Source organism: Simochromis diagramma, unplaced genomic scaffold (genome assembly GCF_900408965.1).
Source record: "Simochromis diagramma unplaced genomic scaffold, fSimDia1.1 OVJJ01000242.1, whole genome shotgun sequence".
Classification (NCBI taxonomy): domain Eukaryota; kingdom Metazoa; phylum Chordata; class Actinopteri; order Cichliformes; family Cichlidae; genus Simochromis; species Simochromis diagramma.
In genome coordinates this window covers 1-18,551 of record NW_024386849.1, presented here as the reverse complement: position 1 = coordinate 18,551, position 18,551 = coordinate 1, and the positions used below count along the sequence as shown (strand labels likewise).

The 18,551-nt window shown below is 42.0% G+C and overlaps 1 protein-coding gene, 1 long non-coding RNA gene and 1 pseudogene across 3 annotated transcripts; 2 read left to right on the top strand and 1 right to left on the bottom strand.

Moving 5' to 3' along the window:
• Positions 1–261: 261 nt before the first annotated feature.
• Positions 262–1,885, top strand: LOC120732044. Of its 2 annotated transcripts, none has more exons than XR_005695494.1 (3): positions 262–758; positions 862–1,094; positions 1,295–1,885. It is a non-coding gene; the product is annotated as an uncharacterized LOC120732044 (long non-coding RNA). The 2 variants fall into 2 exon arrangements; XR_005695493.1 differs by having other exon boundaries at positions 265–1,094; positions 1,295–1,482; positions 1,573–1,885.
• A 9,785-nt stretch (positions 1,886–11,670) lies between these two features.
• On the top strand, positions 11,671–14,159 carry LOC120732043 (coiled-coil domain-containing protein 177). Its single transcript, XM_040029414.1, has one exon. The coding sequence runs from the start codon at positions 12,140–12,142 to the stop codon at positions 13,832–13,834; it is 1,695 nt and encodes a 564-aa protein (XP_039885348.1). The 5' UTR covers positions 11,671–12,139; the 3' UTR covers positions 13,835–14,159.
• Positions 14,160–16,625: 2,466 nt separating this feature from the next.
• Positions 16,626–18,546, bottom strand: LOC120732045 (annotated as a pseudogene).
• Between the last annotated feature and the right edge of the window lie 5 nt (positions 18,547–18,551).

The following is an 18,551-nucleotide window of genomic DNA, read 5'->3' as shown; positions in this document are numbered from 1 at the left end:
ACTAATGAGTCGCAAGCTTAAAAATCCTTTAATTATCTCAAAAATCGACAGTGCGCCTTTGTAATGAATCTGGTTGTGCTTACTGACCTTGAACCGATTTTATGTAATACCTGCGCTTAAAAATCTGTCAAAAAATTTTTAGTACGACTTTGGTAAGCTACGAAGTCGCACCGCTTGATGGATTGTCGGAGCATTACGGCTACGTAGTCAGGAGCCTGGCGGAGTGATACGTACTGTGCTGCAACATAATATTACTGTATTGTGTGTGGATAATGAACCCAAAATGCCACCTGTTAAGAGACATGCTGACGAAGCGGATTTCAACTCAAGGCTGTCAGTCACGCAGTAGAACATGAGAATAGAGCAGCTGCGAGAGATTTCAACATGAATGAATCAATGGTACGGAAGTGGAGGAAGCAAGAAGAAAGAGTTGAGTAAAGTTTGACTTATCTGGCTGTTTTGTTTCGCTTAATGCGTTTTATAGTCCAGTGCGCCTCATGGATGAAACCAGACCTGTTCATCGACAGTGCGCCTTATAAACTGGTGCGCCTTATGGTCCGAAAAATACGGTGTGTTAAATCTGATTGAACTATAATCCCTTGTCTTCTGCACAGGATGGTGAAGTCAATTCTGTGGATGTCCAGGTTAAGGATAATAGCAACAGCACATACACCTGCACCTACACCCCACGTAAGCCTGTGAAGCACACTGTGATGGTCTCCTGGGGAGACGCTAACATCCCTGAGAGTCCATTCAGGGTGAGTATGCACTCACACACACTCTCACTTTCACTCTGCCATGCAAGGTTTGCCTTTTCTTCTCACTGAAAAGTCTCTTGAGTTTTGGTGTTTGTGCCCACAGATGAATGTCGGAGCAGGCTGTCATCCAAACAAGGTGAAGGTCTCTGACCTTGGAGTGGCAAAGACGGGCCTGAAAGCCTTCCAGCCAACATACTTCACTGAAGGCGGGCTCTGCTGCAGATATTCCACTGGACATAGGAGAGCGTGACCTCAGCCAGCTGACAGCCCCTCTTACAACACCCTCAGGCCCAGAGGAGCCCTGCCTGCTGAAGATGCTGCGTAACGCTCACATTGGTGAGTGTCCATCTGATAAGTGAGAAGTTTGCTAAACAATGAGACTCATCAGAATCCAAATACTTTATTAACCCCTAAGTAAAAGACAGAGGGGGAAAGTAATAAAAGTTAAAGCGTGGAGAAAGAAGCAGGAGCAACTGAAACGGGCTGCATGCACACACAAGAATAAGCGTTGTTAACATCTGTTTTGTCTGTCTTAGGAATCTCGTTTGTTCCCAGGGAGATTGGTGAGCACCTTGTTAACATCAAGAAGAACGGCCGTCATGTTCCCAGCAGCCCAATTGCTGTTATGATCGAGCAGTCAGGGATTGGTGACGTGTGCGTGTGAGTGGACCGTGGCTGACCAAAGCCAGGACTTTTCAGCCTTGAGAGTTCATCATTGATGCAGGTATATGCTCAGTGAAAGCATAGATACTGTGATATTTTTCTTTTTAAACATTCAAATAGAATATTTGTCAGTCTCATCTTGTTATATTAGGCTTCATCTGCTTGAGCCTTTCCACTGAAGGACCCAGTTAAGTGGGCATTAACACTGAGGACCAGGAGGATGGCTGGTGACACGATGTGTTGCTCTTTGAGGTCTTTTAGCCTGTTTCACTTTGTCACACAGGTTCTATTTAACTGATTTCTTGATTCACAAGTCTGCAATTAATCAGGCCTGAGTGTGTTTAGTAACACTGAACTGAGGTTTCCAAAATTGGTTAATCACAGTTAACCCTTGATTTAACAAGAGGGGCAATTTGTTTTTACACAGGACCAGGGAGGTTTGGATAATCGTTCTCCCTAATCTATGAAATCATCATTTAAAAACTGCATTTTGTATTAACTTGTCTTATCTGTGTCTAATATTAAAATGAGTTTGATGATCGGAAACATGTAAGTGTGATAAATATGCAAAACACTAGGAAACCAGGAAGGGGGCAAACACCTTTTCACATCACTGTAGACGTGATTACAGAATACCTTTTACATCCTGGATTACAATTGGATATCCATCAACGGCAGATACTGGTCTCCATGACACACAGATACTGGAGTGGTCTGACCTGACCACACTCGCACTGCTTACCCACAAAGTGTGTAGAGAGACAGAAAAAAGCCAGAAAACAAACAAAGCCATGTAGGACATGTGATACTGGAGGACATGAGCACTGGGAGGTACCCAGCTGATCACCATGCTGACGGCAGTCTCATCAGAAACCGTGAGGCTGGTCGGGCCTCCACCAGACCCTGCAGCAACATCATAGAAGAGATAAAGTACCACAGCTAACGACACTTAACACTCACTTTGTTCCTTTAAAGGGGGAAATTATTTTGGCAGCAGAGCAAAGTGTTTTATTAGAAAATAAATGTAAAGTATAACAGAGAATTTGATACTTTGATTTGATACTTTAACCTCACTACATTTATTTCATAGCTCAGAGTTCTAGTTATTCAAAGATGAGAATTTAGATGTGAAATTTAACCTTTAAGTGACTAGTACTTTGAGAACTGCCATCAGTTACACAATGAAGTTCATTTACGTACAGGTTATTGTATTAGTAATTGCTATATTGTACATAGAGACAGAATATGACATGAAGGGCTACTGACCACAGAAAAGTAAAAGGTAACTGGGCCTAAAGACTAACGGGAGAGAAACACGCTTTCTGTGATTCTATTTGTGTTTTTGTGGTAATCTTGGATATCTTAGGTTGTCTCATTACTGTCATATATGTCCTATCATTAAAACACTGGCTTCTAACAACTAACAGTGTCTCGAAAATAATTTAATAAATAAACAAATAATATGGATGCATGACTCAAATGCGTGACTTTTAACTTGTCTATTTTTTAGGCTGAACACTGCTGCTAATGTGACTTAGGTAAATGGTTTCAGGCTCTCCCCTCCTGAGTTTGACAAACGTTCAGGATCAGAAAATGTGTGACTCACAGGTGCTGTAGCGTATGGCCACAGCTTCACTCTGAGCTCCATCTCCATAGAGTGCAGACAGTGATATCTCATACTCCTTAAGACACAGGACAACAGTTTATTGAGATATTGTATTTTTTTACTTCATAATATGTACTCCAACAATCCAATAGTTCTTCCCCACCTGTCTCAGGTCGCCTCCACTTAGTGAGGTAAGAAACATCATCATCAGCTGCAGCTTCCCAGCGCACTGTCATGTCACTGTCTGAGAAATTAGTTACCCTAAGGTCAGAAGGAGGAGGCACCTTCACTAGAAGATTCGTGCAAATTTGATATATTTGACTTCTCTGTTTTTTTTCTCTCTGAATTATTTTTGAAAAGGAAAAATAATAATTTGAATGTGAGGCAAAACATGTATGGTGCTCGGTAAAGATGACACACCGACCCACTTCTTTTTTTGTTTTGTTTTTTGTTTGAGAAAGTTTGTTTTCATATTAAAGCAGTGTCAGTGACGTCATTCTACCCGACTACCACAGGTAAAGAAAAGCCTGAATCTGTAGATCTTTTTCTTTTCTTTTTGTCTAAAATCACAAGAGATAATAAAAAAAAAGCCAGGGAAACATAGGAAATAATGTTTTGTCAGGCAATGACTTGTTGGCAGAAGAAGAGTGGTCCTTGGTAGCCATGACAACAAGGAGGTGTGTTTGTTGCTGGCAGGTAAAAGAAAAAAACCAAAGCAAAGAAAAAAAGTCAGGGGAAGCCCAGGCTACGAGGGGTCATCCCTTGGAATTTTCAGTCCAAGATCGCCTGCCTGGACCTCCCCCTAGCAGGTGAACATACAGAGGCAGGTGAGCCGAGGGCTCGAACCCGGGCCTGTATGTTACTAACCTGCTAGCCCGCCACATGTGGCCACATGACGGGCAAAGAGAATGGGGCAAATTGTTCTATTTAAAGAGCACTACGCGCACATCGTGCGATCAGCCTTTTCCATTAGCTGGAGACCACACACTTTTGCACTCAAAAATAGCGGCGGGGCCTCAGTCTGTCTGTGGGGCATCGGGTATACCGGGCATTTGCCCGGTGGGCCGATGCTAATTTTGCCTTTTAAATGGCCCAATGTTTTGTTGTTGTCTTGTTTTCCTAACTGTGTAAACAGTGAAAGGTGGCGGATTGGACAGATGCTGGCAGACGTGTAAAAATAACTCAGTTGTTTGGTAGTGGCTATGGTGGCGCTTTCACACATTCAGTAAAATTAGCAAGTGGTGGAGGCCAGCAGCTGGATGGGGGAAAGGACTGGAGGTGGAGAGACCCAAGGCAGCCGCCAGTCCGACTGTCAGGTGAAATGAGCTTCAGGTAAGAAGTTATGACCTGCAGTCTATCTGGGTCAAACCAAGTTTAGGTGTAGTTTATTTTCCTTGTGCTAACGTTTTGCTACAGTCAGTTACAATAACTCTTACTGTGTACTAGCTAGCATGATGGAGTTTCTGTACAGTTGGGTGGGTGCTATGATGTTACTGGTGAACTTTATTTTATTCATATGGTTAGTTAGTAGAGTTGCCAACCGTGCCATAAAAAACGGAATCCTCTGGTATTCAGAGTTAATATTATGCGTTTTGTATTGAGCTGAAAATAAAAGTGATTTGTCCCGTACTTCAGCTACAATAAAAAAAAAGACACAAAGCTGGAGTTATTCTGTGTCTTTGCTGCACAGCTGCCTCTTCTTCTCTCATTCTCCCCCCTCCCTCTCCTGCTGCTACTTCAATCATGAAACTGATCAATGATCAGCTGATCGGCGTTTCTGCCACAAGTCCCGTCTCTCTTGCTTGTTTATCTCCCGCTTTGCGCCAGAAAGAGGAAACTAGCAGAGGTCGCGTTAAACAGCAGAAGCGCCTTTAAACTTGATAAGCTGTTGTTAGAATTTATTTAATATTACTTTCTAGTATCAGCTGATGTTTGTTGGAGCCACAGCTGTAAAAGCTGCTGGCCATGATATCGGTTTGGTTATCTGGTGAGAGGGAAACATGAAGATGAAACCAGGAGATGTCCTTACTGAATCATCAGCGCTGAACAGGTTATTCTCATTTAAAATTTCTAGCTTTCAACAAATAATTATCCCAATCTTACAACCAAAGTTTTCATCTGATGTCAAATTTATAGAAATCCATTATTGTACATAGTAAGTTTTTTTCAGGGTCCCAACATAATTTCTTCAGAAGAAAGTACTGTACATGATGCCAGTATTTTCCCACATTTTCTAGATACTGTACTAGTACTTTGTGTAAAATGCCATCAAAAAGTCAGTTAAGTTTTATTCTTTCTCACCTGTCTTTCTGTCTCCTTTCACTTTTAAAAGGTTGCCATGTTAGAAAAAATATTTGCCCTGCCATGCTGTTTATTGATGTGGTAAATAAATAGTTTATGAAAATATCACTAAATCTGTCATTTATTATTTTTAATATTCAGTAATGGTCATGTCTCACCTCTAGTCTTCTCTGTCTTAATTTCAGGTTTCCACCATATGTTGTAGATAGTTCAGGAAGTTAACTCAACCAAGCAGTCTTTGGGTTTCGGCTAAGTACTGCTTAGAATACCAGAATAGGGAGGATGGTGTAGGTTTAAGTTTATTAGATTGATACGTATGTACCAACAAGACAGTGTACATCACTGTCACAACGACGTTTGTTTTCATTCAAAGGCTTCATGGTTTTTCCTATAATACCTGGTGGGCCGGTCTCTAGTCAAAATGCCCGGGCTGATTTTTTTTTCCCAGTCCAGCCCTGCCCATCAGTATTCTTCATTCTGCTCTGCAGCAATGGTAACAGCCCATAGAAATCCACTGATGTTCAGTGAGTCCCTTTGATACACATTTAGACCTTCATAATTTTCAGGGTGCATGAGTTTTATATTTCCATCTCATCCTAAACATTTTACCAACATGTAAAAGGCATACGTCCTCGAGATTTTGATTTGTTTAATTTGAATTTAAACTTGTTTTATTCTGAATAAATGTGTGAGATGGCCCTCAGGCCTCTAAATCCACGTCCAGGTTTGGGTGATTACTTGGATTAGGGGAGTATTATTTAGAGCAATGTTCGTCACTTTAGTTAATGGCTCAACTGAGGCCGTTTTTGTTCAGTCTTTTTCTAACTGAACTTTCACATTTAACATGCTAACTGAAGCCTGTAGAGTCTGAGATGTAGCTCTTTTATTTTCTGTATTGTACAGTCTGACTTAGGAGTGAATTTGCTGGGATTGGTGACTGTGTTGCATGTTTTGAATAATCTTACTCAGAGTAGACGTTTGGTGTAAGCTGATAGTGAATGAAAAAAACATAAAAAGCTGCTGTGGTTTTAATTTTCCAAGAGAGGTAATGCACACAGTGCAGAGACAAGCGCACGGGGGATATCCAAATTCTAGGAAGGCAGCCTGCTGCTGTACACAGGCGGATTCTTCTCAGTCATAGTTAACAACTTGACTGTTTTCTCAAACCACACAAAGAGTGCTGTTCCCATTCTGGGAAGTCTACTCATTGGTGTAGGAAGCTCTTCAAATTATAAGTAGCTATATATGAGCAGCTATATTAGCTTTGACTCAACATATGTTAAATATTATACTTTCCTGTTTTAAAATTTATGATGGCTCAAAATTCAAACCTTACAAATTAAAACCCTGAATCATCACCACTTGTGTGAGCTACAAGGGTGCCATCATTTTTCTTTTCAATCCATTAAGTGCCACATTTTACACACTGACCAAGAAAGGAGGTAAGCTCTTCATGGTGACCCCAGAAATTTTAATGTATCACTTTCTAGCATACGGCTGACACTGCTCGACATCTTGCAGTGCAGTATAAGAGTCCCGCCACAAGGAGACACTAAAGGCTTTCAAACCAACAGTTTCTGCTTCCAAAGCGGCGCCAACCGTTAATAGTCGACATTGGTTGCACACAGATGTTTTGCTTTGGCACGAGCTCGAACAATTGAGTTGAATTACACAAGTTATTCATATTCAATAAACCTGTGAAATTTGTGTTGATAAAATATGATTGAAACATGTTTTGGTGAAGCAATTTGAGCTCTTGGAATATTTTAATCCTTCACAATTTTCACTCTTTATTCCAACACTATTCAGGGACAAACAAACAAAACACTACATTTTCTGAAATATTTGTGGGGGGTTTTCTAGTTTGTTTTTATACTACTTGAAAACTAAAGTGACCCTCCAATGTGATGACAGTGCCAGCAGTGGCCCACAGCTCATTTAACGCTTTCTCCTAATTGGCTCATAACAGTCTCTCATATGTATGAACTATGTAGGCTATCTCTATTTTAAAATAATGAGCGGGCAATGACAGCATCTCCTCACTGTGTACTTTACTGACAACAGGACAACAGGGAATACAGAGAAACTGACTGAGGACTTTTTCCAACTGGTGCCAGCAGAACCACTTCCAGATCAACACTCCGAAAACCAAGGAGCAGGTAGTGGACTCCACCTACACCAGTGAACATCCAGAGAATGGGCATTAAGATAGCTGACTCATATAAGTGATCTGACCAATAAACTGATCTGGAGTAACAACAGAGAGTCCATGTACACAAAAGGATAGAGACGGTTGTATTTGCAACAGAGAAGTCTTTTGGAAGGGAGCAGGGAGAGCTCCTGAAGACCTTCTAGGACTCTCTGGTGGTATTGTCCATGTTTTATGGTGTGGTCTGCTGGGGATAGGAAGAAACTGAACAGGTTGATCAAGAAAACTAGCTCTGTTCTGGGATGCCCTCTTGACCCAGTGGAGGTAGTTATCTCTGTCAGATAACAGCTCCCACCCCATACAGGTCACCCTGACAACACTAAGCAGTCCCTTCAGTGACAGGCTGCTGCACCCACGGTGTGCAAAGGGGACATTTTGGAGGCCTTTCCCTCCAGCTGTTGTCAAATTGTACACTGCACAACAGCAGTGAATGTACACCACATATGCACACAGACTGGGCTCTTTACATATATCAGTGTGCAATACTAAATACCTGCTATATTAACACCCAAACACTGCACTATGAAATGTTTCATTCTTCTTCTAATAGTAATCTGTATTATTGCATCATATAGATGTATATGTATGTATACAGATCAATGATACAGATATATATAGATAGATGGATATAGATATATAGACTTAAATATATAAGTTCATATCTATTTCTTAGTCTATATTTCTTCTATTTTTGCATAGCATTATTGATTTCAGGTATGCTGCATGTGTTCATTTGTTCCTGCTTTGTGTACTCTGCTGCAGTAATAATTTGAATTTCCCCAACTCTGGGACTAACAAAGGTTATCTTATCTGAAATGTATCTAAACCCAGCTGATATCTGGCTACATTTTCTGGTGAGCATCCAAATCACACTGGATTGAGGTTTACACACTGTATAATGCCTGATTTCTTGTAAATATTTAATGATGGCCTTGTGAAATATATATTGATAAAATGTTTACCAGGCCACAGTGAACAATGAAAAATAAAATTAAAACAAATAATTGAAAACACTGAAAAACACTCACAAATATATTTTGTAGAGATGACGCATTTGTCTTAACCTGGTTATGCTGTACCATCCAGATGAAGACGTGAGCCAAAGAGCCTTTAAGTTTCATTTAATGAACTTACCTTTTCCTACATATGAGAAATGAGCTGGTGTGAAGTAAATCGGGTTTTGTATATCTGTAGCCTCAGATGAGCATGAAATTTCATTTTTGACTTGACCTGCTTAACAGCAGTCTCAAATATTAAAGTCTTGGTGTTAGGATGTGGAGGATGTGCCTGAAATGTTTGTTAAAACAAATAACTGGACCTTGTTAAGCTCAATGTTCTCACTGTCACATGGAGAAATCAATGTTTTTTTCCTAATAAATATACATTAATTTTAGGCAGGGCTGGACTGGGACAAAAAAATCAGCCCGGGCATTTTGACTAGAGACCGGCCCACCAGGTATTATAGGAAAAACCATAAAGCCTTTGAATGAAAACAAACGTCGTTGTGACAGTGATGTACACTGTCTTGTTGGTACATACGTATCAATCTAATAAACTTAAACCTACACCATCCTCCCTATTCTGGTATTCTAAGCAGTACTTAGCCGAAACCCAAAGACTGCTTGGTTGAGTTAACTTCCTGAACTATCTACAACATATGGTGGAAACCTGAAATTAAGACAGAGAAGACTAGAGGTGAGACATGACCATTACTGAATATTAAAAATAATAAATGACAGATTTAGTGATATTTTCATAAACTATTTATTTACCACATAGATAAACAGCATGGCAGGGCAAAATATTTTTTCTAACATGGCAACCTTTTAAAAGTGAAAGGAGACAGAAAGACAGGTGAGAAAGAATAAAACTTAACTGACTTTTTGATGCCATTTTACACAAAGTACTAGTAATACTGGCATCATGTACAGTACTTTCTTCTGAAGAAATTATGTTGGGACCCTGAAAAAAACTTACTATGTACAATAATGGATTTCTATAAATTTGACATCATGAAAACTTTGGTTGTAAGATTCGGATAATTATTTGTTGAAAGCTAGAAATTTTAAATGAGAATAAGAAAGAAAAGTATTTCTTTGTGCCCCCCTTTCCCTGTTAATGCTCTACCTGGCCCCATGGCAAAACTTTGCTAGACCCGCCACTGCACAGTTACCAGCTGTCAGCTACATAGAAAAGGATCCTGGTGTAAGTTGTCTCTCAGAAACAGTTCATGGCTTTCCTTCAACCCATTCATGTCACCTAAAAGGTAAACCTGTTTCTCCATCACCTGTTCAGCGCTGATGATTCAGTAAGGACATCTCCTGGTTTCATCTTCATGTTTCCCTCTCACCAGATAACCAAACCGATATCATGGCCAGCAGCTTTTACAGCTGTGGCTCCAACAAACATCAGCTGATACTAGAAAGTAATATTAAATAAATTCTAACAACAGCTTATCAAGTTTAAAGGCGCTTCTGCTGTTTAACGCGACCTCCGCTAGTTTCCTCTTTCTGGCGCAAAAGCGGGAGATAAACAAGCAAGAGAGAAACGCCGATCAGCTGATCATTGATCAGTTTCATGCTTGAAGTAGCAGCAGGAGAGGGAGGGGGGAGAATGAGAGAAGAAGAGGCAGCTGTGCAGCAAAGACACAGAATAACTCCAGCTTTGTGTCTTTTTTTTATTGTAGCTGAGGTACCCAAAGTGTCGGCTGTAGCCCCCTGGGTGGGGTTACATAATAATAGAAATTCTGTTTGAAATTACTTACAAGTTTGCACAGATACATGTTTAAATAAATGTATTTTATTTATATAAAAAGTGAGTTAAAAATTTAAAAAATGGAGATGGTTAAGATTGTGATGTTTCTCTTTACTCTGACCTACATTTACTGCTCTTGTAGTAAAATATGTGTCTCAATGATAGGTGTGTCACACATTGGACTTAACACTTTGCACATGACTCGGTAGCATTAGCGCTTTATACCGACCAGCCTGTGTTGTTTGCTTTTTGAATAAAATTTTCAAGGAAAAACATCAGTCTCTCTTGTATTGATTGCAGATTGGGTAGGTCCTTGCAGATTCTCTGGTTTTTAAGTGGACTTTTTATGTTTTAAAAATGGAGTTCATCATTTGGTTTTCTCTTACATATTTACACTGACCTGCTTACTATTGCTCAGGTTATCTGTTGGAAAAATCTACTAATAGACCGGTTGTCTTTTAAAAGATCCTGGGAACTTCTGCAACTTCATGTAACGGTAAAAAGTGTGACAACCAACCCCAGTCTACCCTATACAAATGTGTTTTTTTAAAGATATGTAATTAATTAATTATTGGGATGTTTTTACTTTATTTTTTTAATGCACAAGAGTCCATGAAATGCTTTTAGCTAATGCAGCATTACATGTCATTATGAATTAAGAACCAAAATGCAGGTGAATAATATAACAATGGGTAGTCTGCTAGAGATTCAATAAAATAAGACAGGCGCACACATTTATAGCTTGGTATGTGAACGCAGAACAAAGAGGAAGTGGCACCTACCTGGCAAACTAAAAAGAATGAGTCTTGTTAAGGATAACCTTTTGCTCAGGGGGAAATTAGTATTTTATGACAGCACCCAATCCAAAATGCCTTCTGGGATGTTTATTCAAACTGTGGTGTATTTACCACAGAATATAAAAATCTCCTATATTCTTCAAAATCAAAAAGTCCAGGTTACAACTCACAAATAAAAAATTAAAAACTAAATAAGTCAACATGTATAAAGACAATAAAAAGTTCAAAATCTAATCTTACCCAACCCAGCACTGCTGGATGAGCGCATGAACAGCAGGCATGCAACTTGAATAGCTCTAATGTATTTCTACTTGATCTAAGTAGGTCTAGGTCATGCTATTTTCAGTTTTGGCTGTATTTTGTTGGAAAACAGTGTTCTTTTCACTCCATACTAATTATTTGAGCTTTCCTTACTTGTTATTTTGCAGATAAACTGCATTGTCATACATACAGCGACGCAGGGATATATAATCATTTAAACTCATCAAAAGCAAACAGCAACAGCAAATTCAAAAGCCCATGAGCCACGCATCCGAGTCCCAGTTATATATAGTTTAGCATTTTAAAACCTTTCTCTTTGATAAACATGGTGGTGATTTTAGTTTGTGGCAGCAGCTAAAGCTTGGCTGAAGCAGACCAGTGAGACTGGAAAAGAAAAAAAAAATCAAGACGTTGCAGTGATCCAGGGAAAGTAAACCTGAATGAAACGCTCTGGTGGGATCCTAAGTGAGCTGTGCATAAATAAATCCCTGTAAACCTCAACAGACTGACCCTTTTTTAAATCCATGCTTGACTGCAAGCGTTTATTTAACACGTTCCCGTCTGCTTAAATAAAGTTGGTTTTTTTGTTTATTATTCGGCCTGTCATTGCTCACAGCTGAGGTAAAGACGGTTAATGAGATACCGACTGTTATTTGTCCGCGAGGAAGTAGCTAATCCCCTGCTGACCTTTCTGTGCTGCAGACCGTGCGGAAGCGCTGCTCGGTGTAGCACCTGTGAGCCTCAGGACCTCCGTATCTGGCATCCATTAATTTAGCTTTTTAGTTTTAGGATGGAGGAGCTGAGGTGCAGCTCCCCTGTGCTTAAGTTGGACCTGAACAACTTCGACTCTCCCGGAGCAGAGAGCAACCGACATGTCTTAACGAACCCTCGCTCACTTGAGTCTTGCGCTCGGCTGGGTGTAAAACCGGTTCAGCTTCTAATTAAATCTCTAAACGACTTCATTGCTGAGCGACAGGACACGCCGTTTGAGACAATGAGAGTCATGCATGAATCTTATGAAAAGGAGAGGCTGAAGACTTTACAAAAGTGCGGCCAGGAACAGCGGAGGATTATCCAGGCGGCCGGGGACAGGCGGCCATGCAGCAGTAAAGCCTCAGGCTTGGAGGTGTTGCCTGACACCAGACTGGAAGAGCGCTCAACAGAAATGCCCTATGCAGATCTCTGCTCTGAAGAGAAGGCTGTTAGCAGGTCCTCCTGCTCTGCTCCTAGTAAAAGGGATCCAGAGAGGAGCACATTGTGCAGCTTCAACCTGGGAGACCTCATACACTCCCCAGCTACCGAGAAGAAGCTGAAGAGGCTCACCAAGAGCATCCAAAAGCAGATGTGTGTCACAGTATCGGAGAGAGACCAGAAGATAGCTGCTCTGATGCTGGTGAAGCATGAGGAGGAACAGGCTCGTTTGAAGCTCAGCCAGCAGGAGGAATGGGAGCGACAGGAGGCCCGCAGGCAGGAGGAGGCCCAGCAAGTTCAGGCAGAAAAAAAGAGGAGGAAGAAGCTGAAACGGAGTATGAAACGCTGGAACGAGGAGCTGGAGGCCCGCAGGAGGCTGAGGGAGCATCGAGAAAAAGAGAAAGCAGAACAGCTTAAGCAGGAGGTGCTGCTGCAAGAAGACCGATGGAGAAGGCTAAAAGAGGAGGTGGAAGTGTACCGCAGGGCAAAGATGGAGGGTACACAGAAGGAGGCAGAAGAGCGCAAACGCTACCAGGAGAAGCTGCTGAGCGAGAAGGAGGCGGCGGGGAAGAGGGAGCGAGAGAGGGAGAGACAGGTGGCAGCGGAGAAGGAGGAGAAGGTCCTGAGGAGCAAGATGCTGAAGGAGAAGGGGGAGCGGAAGAGGCTGCAGGAGGAAAACCATAAAGAGCTGCTGAGACACATCTTGCTGAAACACCAGGTTGAGCTGCAGGGGGAGGAAGAGGAGGCGCAGAGGAGGAGCACACTGGAGAAGAAGTTGCAGCACTCCTGCCAAAGGCGTGCCAAGTCTGTAGAGGCACGACTCGAAGAGCTTCGGGAGCGGGCTGCCCGGGAGGAGGAGATGAGTCAAAGAGTGCAGCTGAGGGCCGAGCTGCAGAGCGTCCAGCAGCTCACACACAAGCAGATCCTGGTCCAGCTGAGCCAGAGACGCATGGAGAGAGCCGCCCTGCACGCCTCAGCGCAGCACAGACGCAGAGCTCAGAAAACCCGGCAGAACAACAAACACAGGCAGCTCTGCCACCAGAGGCTCAGAGAGGAACTACAGAGAGAGGAGGAGGCGGCGAGGAGAGTCCGAGAGAGCCGCATCTCCACAAAGGAGCAGAAGAGGGAGCGGCTGAGAAGGCAGCGAGAGCAGATACAGGAGGAGGCACAGAGGCTGGCTCGGGCCTCCTTTCACATGAGGGAGAGAGTGAGGCAGCAGACGCACAGCCGGACCTTTGATCAGATGGCGCTTGAGGCTCAGCTGACTGCGTCTTTAAACCGCATGAATCTGTGAACTCTATTCAAACTGTGTTTTGCACCTGTACACTCACCCAGAGCTGCTTAGAAAAGGATCTGTAGTCAAATAATAGCTCCAGAGACTTGCCAGAAATACTGAGACACATCACTGTTCTCTGCACTTTGAATGTAAATGAATTTAAATTCATTATAAATGGTCCCCGAGATGCAAGGGCCCTTGAACATCATATCAGAGCTGTTCTTAAAAAATCATTTTTGGCCATTGTAATGACAGACACATGAACATTTGGTGATTTTAATAATCCAAAAAGTCAACTTTTTATTTGATAGAGTGCAGTAGCTGGGATACAGTTTCAAAGACTTCCAAATGGTTTCATTCATTTTATTTAGTTGAGGTTAACTGCTTAGATCAGCAAGACCTCTGAGTGACCTCCTGTCAGGGTAAACTTTACAGGCACCATTGTTTCCTCAACCATTTGTGTTCAGTACTTCACAGCAGTGTATTCATTTATATTTGACCCCTGGCTAGTTCTTAAGCCTGAGATGAGATTGATTGTGTAGCAACACATTATATGCAACCCACATTCAACTAGTGACAACAAATATAACCATCAGGCACTTAAAGATTGATGGCTAGAGCGTTTAGCTGTTAGTAGACTGCAAATAAGAGGGGAGGGGATAGTCTGCAGAGGTTGGAAAGGAATCAAAGTGCAGTCCTACTGCAATGCTCTGAATGAGCTATGAGGACACGAGGCCAGAGTTAATGTTTGCTAGACCACGGTGTTGCCCGTTTTCCTGTTAGTCTGACTACTGCTAGTGTGTTATAAAATCTTTATACCACTTGAAGATTTTTATTACGTGCAAGATTCAAACAGAACAACGCTGTATCACTTTAATGCTAGGCCATAACAGATGTTTGATTTCACCATTAGCAGCGTGATCATGTATGCCACATTTTTAATAATTACATGAACTGTAAACGGGAGCACTTCCTGTATTCAAATTGGGGTCACATGTAGAACAAATCATCAAAGAACTCCAAGGAACTTTCTTTTCAGACAATAGTAAAGAAATCTTTATTCTCATGGCATGGTATTCAACTTAAAAACAAACAAAACAAAAAAAAACTCCAGCAAATGAGCCCTGATCAGGGAGTTCATAAAAACACTGGATTTTATTCTAGTGGTGTTCCACCAATGGCAAGCTTCCACCGAGGGTCAGAGTGGAATTTCCACCAGTAGGAGAAAACAGGAGTCATCAATATTTATAAGACTGAAACAAAAATTAAATAAGCAACACTTGACAGCATCAACCACAGACAGTGATTTAAGGCATCCTTGAAGACAAAGTTTTTTTTAAAGTAGTTAAAATCCAAGTCCTCGGTTGAATCAGGGTATTTGGTGGCCTGTCATTTATAAACCCAAAAACCTTCCTTTTGGCTAATACTCCTTTGGAAGTGACCACAGAAGACATGACAAAGGTTTGTAGAGCAGATGGGTTACATTTATGCAAACCTAATTGGTCTCTAACCTGTGCATATGTTTTCATATGGGTTCATACATGAACTGTGTTTAGAGCTTAATGAATAAAGGACAAATTTAAGTGTAAAATATCTTAACTTTGGTTTACAATACAAAAAACTATGAAATTAAAATTCAATCTCAAGATATTTAGTGTAGCTGTTAAAAGGGGAATTCTGCTCCACACGTTAAACATAAGAAGTAAACAAGCTTTAGGTCAGTCGATGCAGCAATGTACAGCGTTGTGTGACGAAAACAAAAAAGAATCAAGTATAAAGTAAATAAATAAGCCATTATAAAACCAGAAGACATTTCACGTGTTTCAATATTTCACATGTTGCACACACTAAAGGAGCTGAAAGAAGGAAAGTAAAGGTAAAAATTGCTCTAAGTGGCAGTGAGTCAGTAAAACATCTGTAACCTCCAGAATCTGCTCGATAGTTCTTGATACGTACCTCACCTGCTGCCAGGAACCCGTCTCGGTCTAACGTATCACCTAACATGAGAGTTGCTGGACCAGTTTACCGGTTGGTCTTCTCATTTGGTTGCAGTTATTATCACTTCACATTGAGAGGTTCAAACCTTTGCCCCTTTTCTGTGTTTGGATGTTCTCCGCGTGTCCCTGGTTTCATCCCAGCCTTATTCCACACTGCACAAGCATGAATGCTGAGTCAGAGAGATGATTCTAAATTAGCGTTAGCTGCAGCTGTGAGTGCGAACAGTTGGCCCGTGCCTCTGTGATAGCAGACAGACGGTAACCTGTCCAGGCTGCCTCTCACTCGACATGATCCCCACCATAAACCAACTCAGACAAACGACATTATAAAAAAAAAAAAAACTTTGTAGTTTGTATTATTGCACATTTATAATCTGAAAATCCGGCCATATTTTCAAACTCTTAGCCGTAAAATATAATAATATAAAGTGTACGCCCTAGAGACATTATTTTCTAGGTGAGAGAGTATCGAATTATTTGGTTGTTCCTGTAAATCTATTCACCTTTCGGGATATGTAATACCTCAACATGCCTTCAGCGGACCGTGGCAACAAATGAGAGCTGTTTCTGCTTCCTCTGAATGGAAACTCAATTCAGCTATGAAATATATTGTTACCTGATTCTTTATCACCTCCCGGAAAGCTTTTTGACACCCAAACAATAGCCTGACACAAATCCAAGTTACACTGTAAATAAGAGGACCAAGGTAGACTCTGTCAAAGCCTATTTGTCCTCCGATCATTGTGTATACAGTACAGGTTCTCAGAGTTTTCCTTCACCCCCTTTTAAAATAATTGCCCTCATGTTTTCTTTTAGTCATCGTGCAGTCCGAGGGCCAGCAACATCGGAAGCCCCACACCGATGATGAGGGTGAGGCTCTCCAGGAGCCCAAGTGTCTCTGCTGATGGGCTTCGGCTCCAGACTGCTGCTCGGAGTCCAAGGGCAGCTCATCAGTCCTGCTGCTGCTGATCTCAGGGAGAACATGCACCGTGGCCACATAGAGAAACGTCCCCGCTGAGAAGAGCATTCCCACTCCCGTTGCACTGAGCTGATTCTCAGATGAGCTTCCAGACTGCAGACACAGCACACATCAAGTTAAATAACTCAGACCAGCAACATCTAGGTCACTGGGATTTAATGCATCTCCCTTTCAAGCAGACACGACTGTCAGATTGTGCTTTCTTACTGCATATAATATGAAGTAAGTGGCAATAGCAACTATAGGCGCTGCAGCTGAAAAGGCCAGTAAGTGTCCCTGAATGAACTTCTTCTCGGGCCTCCGTGCATCAGAAAGGAGACCAAGCCAAAAGCGGCGGGCGCCTAAACAGGAGACGGGAAAGACTGTCAATGGCATCGTGCTCGTCACCCAGACATCTGTTCATTTCAATGAGCCGTTCTCTCACCTTGTGCAGAATCACAGCAAAAAACACTACAACTTGTACTGTCAACTTGACCTGTAGCCACAGCAGCACCCAGAGCAAATCCATCAGCTAAAGCAAACAAAGAGATTATTACTGTGATGGTACAGCTACTTCTTTTATGTGGATTTGTATAGGTCTCCGGTCTTTAAGATCTGCATCATGGATGATTGTTGTTGATTTGTGACTGCTGTCAAGCTTGGTTGTCCCTGTTTAAATAAACTGTAAAGTTAGATCCTGCAGGCTGTGCTGCAGAATCACATGCCGAGTCACACGGGGGCATAAGGAACGTTTCCTTGTAAACTTTCCACCCCTGTGTCCTCGAAGCCAGCGAAACAGTGCGTCTCAAGCAAAAGCAAGAGAATAAATATGCAGAGGAGAGGTTTGGCTGTGTCACGTACCTGCAGCGTGAATAACCAGGCCCAACGTGGCTGTGAAGTGGACGCTGTTGGACAAACAGTCGTCTGGTCTGAATTAGACATCGCACACACGCTGAGGTGGTTAACAAATTCTGTGGAGGCAACACTCTGCAATGTAGAGCTGGCGTGAGAGTTTCTGATAACTTGCCACGTGTGGAAAGGTAGCTTCCTATCTGATCGACGACAAACATGAAGGTGAACCCGAGCGTCAAAGCCACCCCAATGAGGAACCGAGGTGGGCCTCTCTCTGCCACGGTCCCATTTTCTTTACTGGAATTTAGACCGGATGACACATCAGAGGATGACGCTGGAGACGGAAGATGAAGAACAGAAAGAGCTTTTGATGAGCTGTTTTTGTTGTTTTTTACAGAGAGCAGCTTTGTTTCATCTCCCACCTGCCTCATCAATCATCTGAAGGCTACAATCAAACACATGCAAATTTGGTGGGTTAGCACACCCACATAAACACCAAAGCTTGCACAGCAACCATTCTGCTTCGTTGTCATGTGCATGTTTGAGCTTTCCTGCTCACCTTTCCACGAGTCTTCCAGCAAACCCACTCCCTCTGGGATGGTGATGGCCAGCGCTGTCCCACCACAGCAGACCTGCCCCCAGGATGGAAACGAACTGCAGGCTTTTCTAGGGTTAAGACACGTGATTTCAGCAGATGACTGAGATTCCCCTCACAAGTTCTAGTTGTTCAGCAAGTTTCCAAAACAACAGCCTTGCACATTATGAGGGCACGACAAATAAGACAAGATAAGTAGATCCAGACAGTCCGCTATAAACAAAGACTGTGGGAAATCACTTACCTCAGACAGTCTGAACAACAGTGGGATGAATCCGAGGAGAAAGGAGCCTACAAACATCGCCACAGATATAAATGTAATAATCAGCCCTC

Coding starts and splice junctions, on each gene's coding strand:
- LOC120732043 (XM_040029414.1), top strand. CDS start 12,140: ATGGAGGAGCTGAGGTGCAGCTCCCCTGTGCTTAAGTTGGACCTGAAC.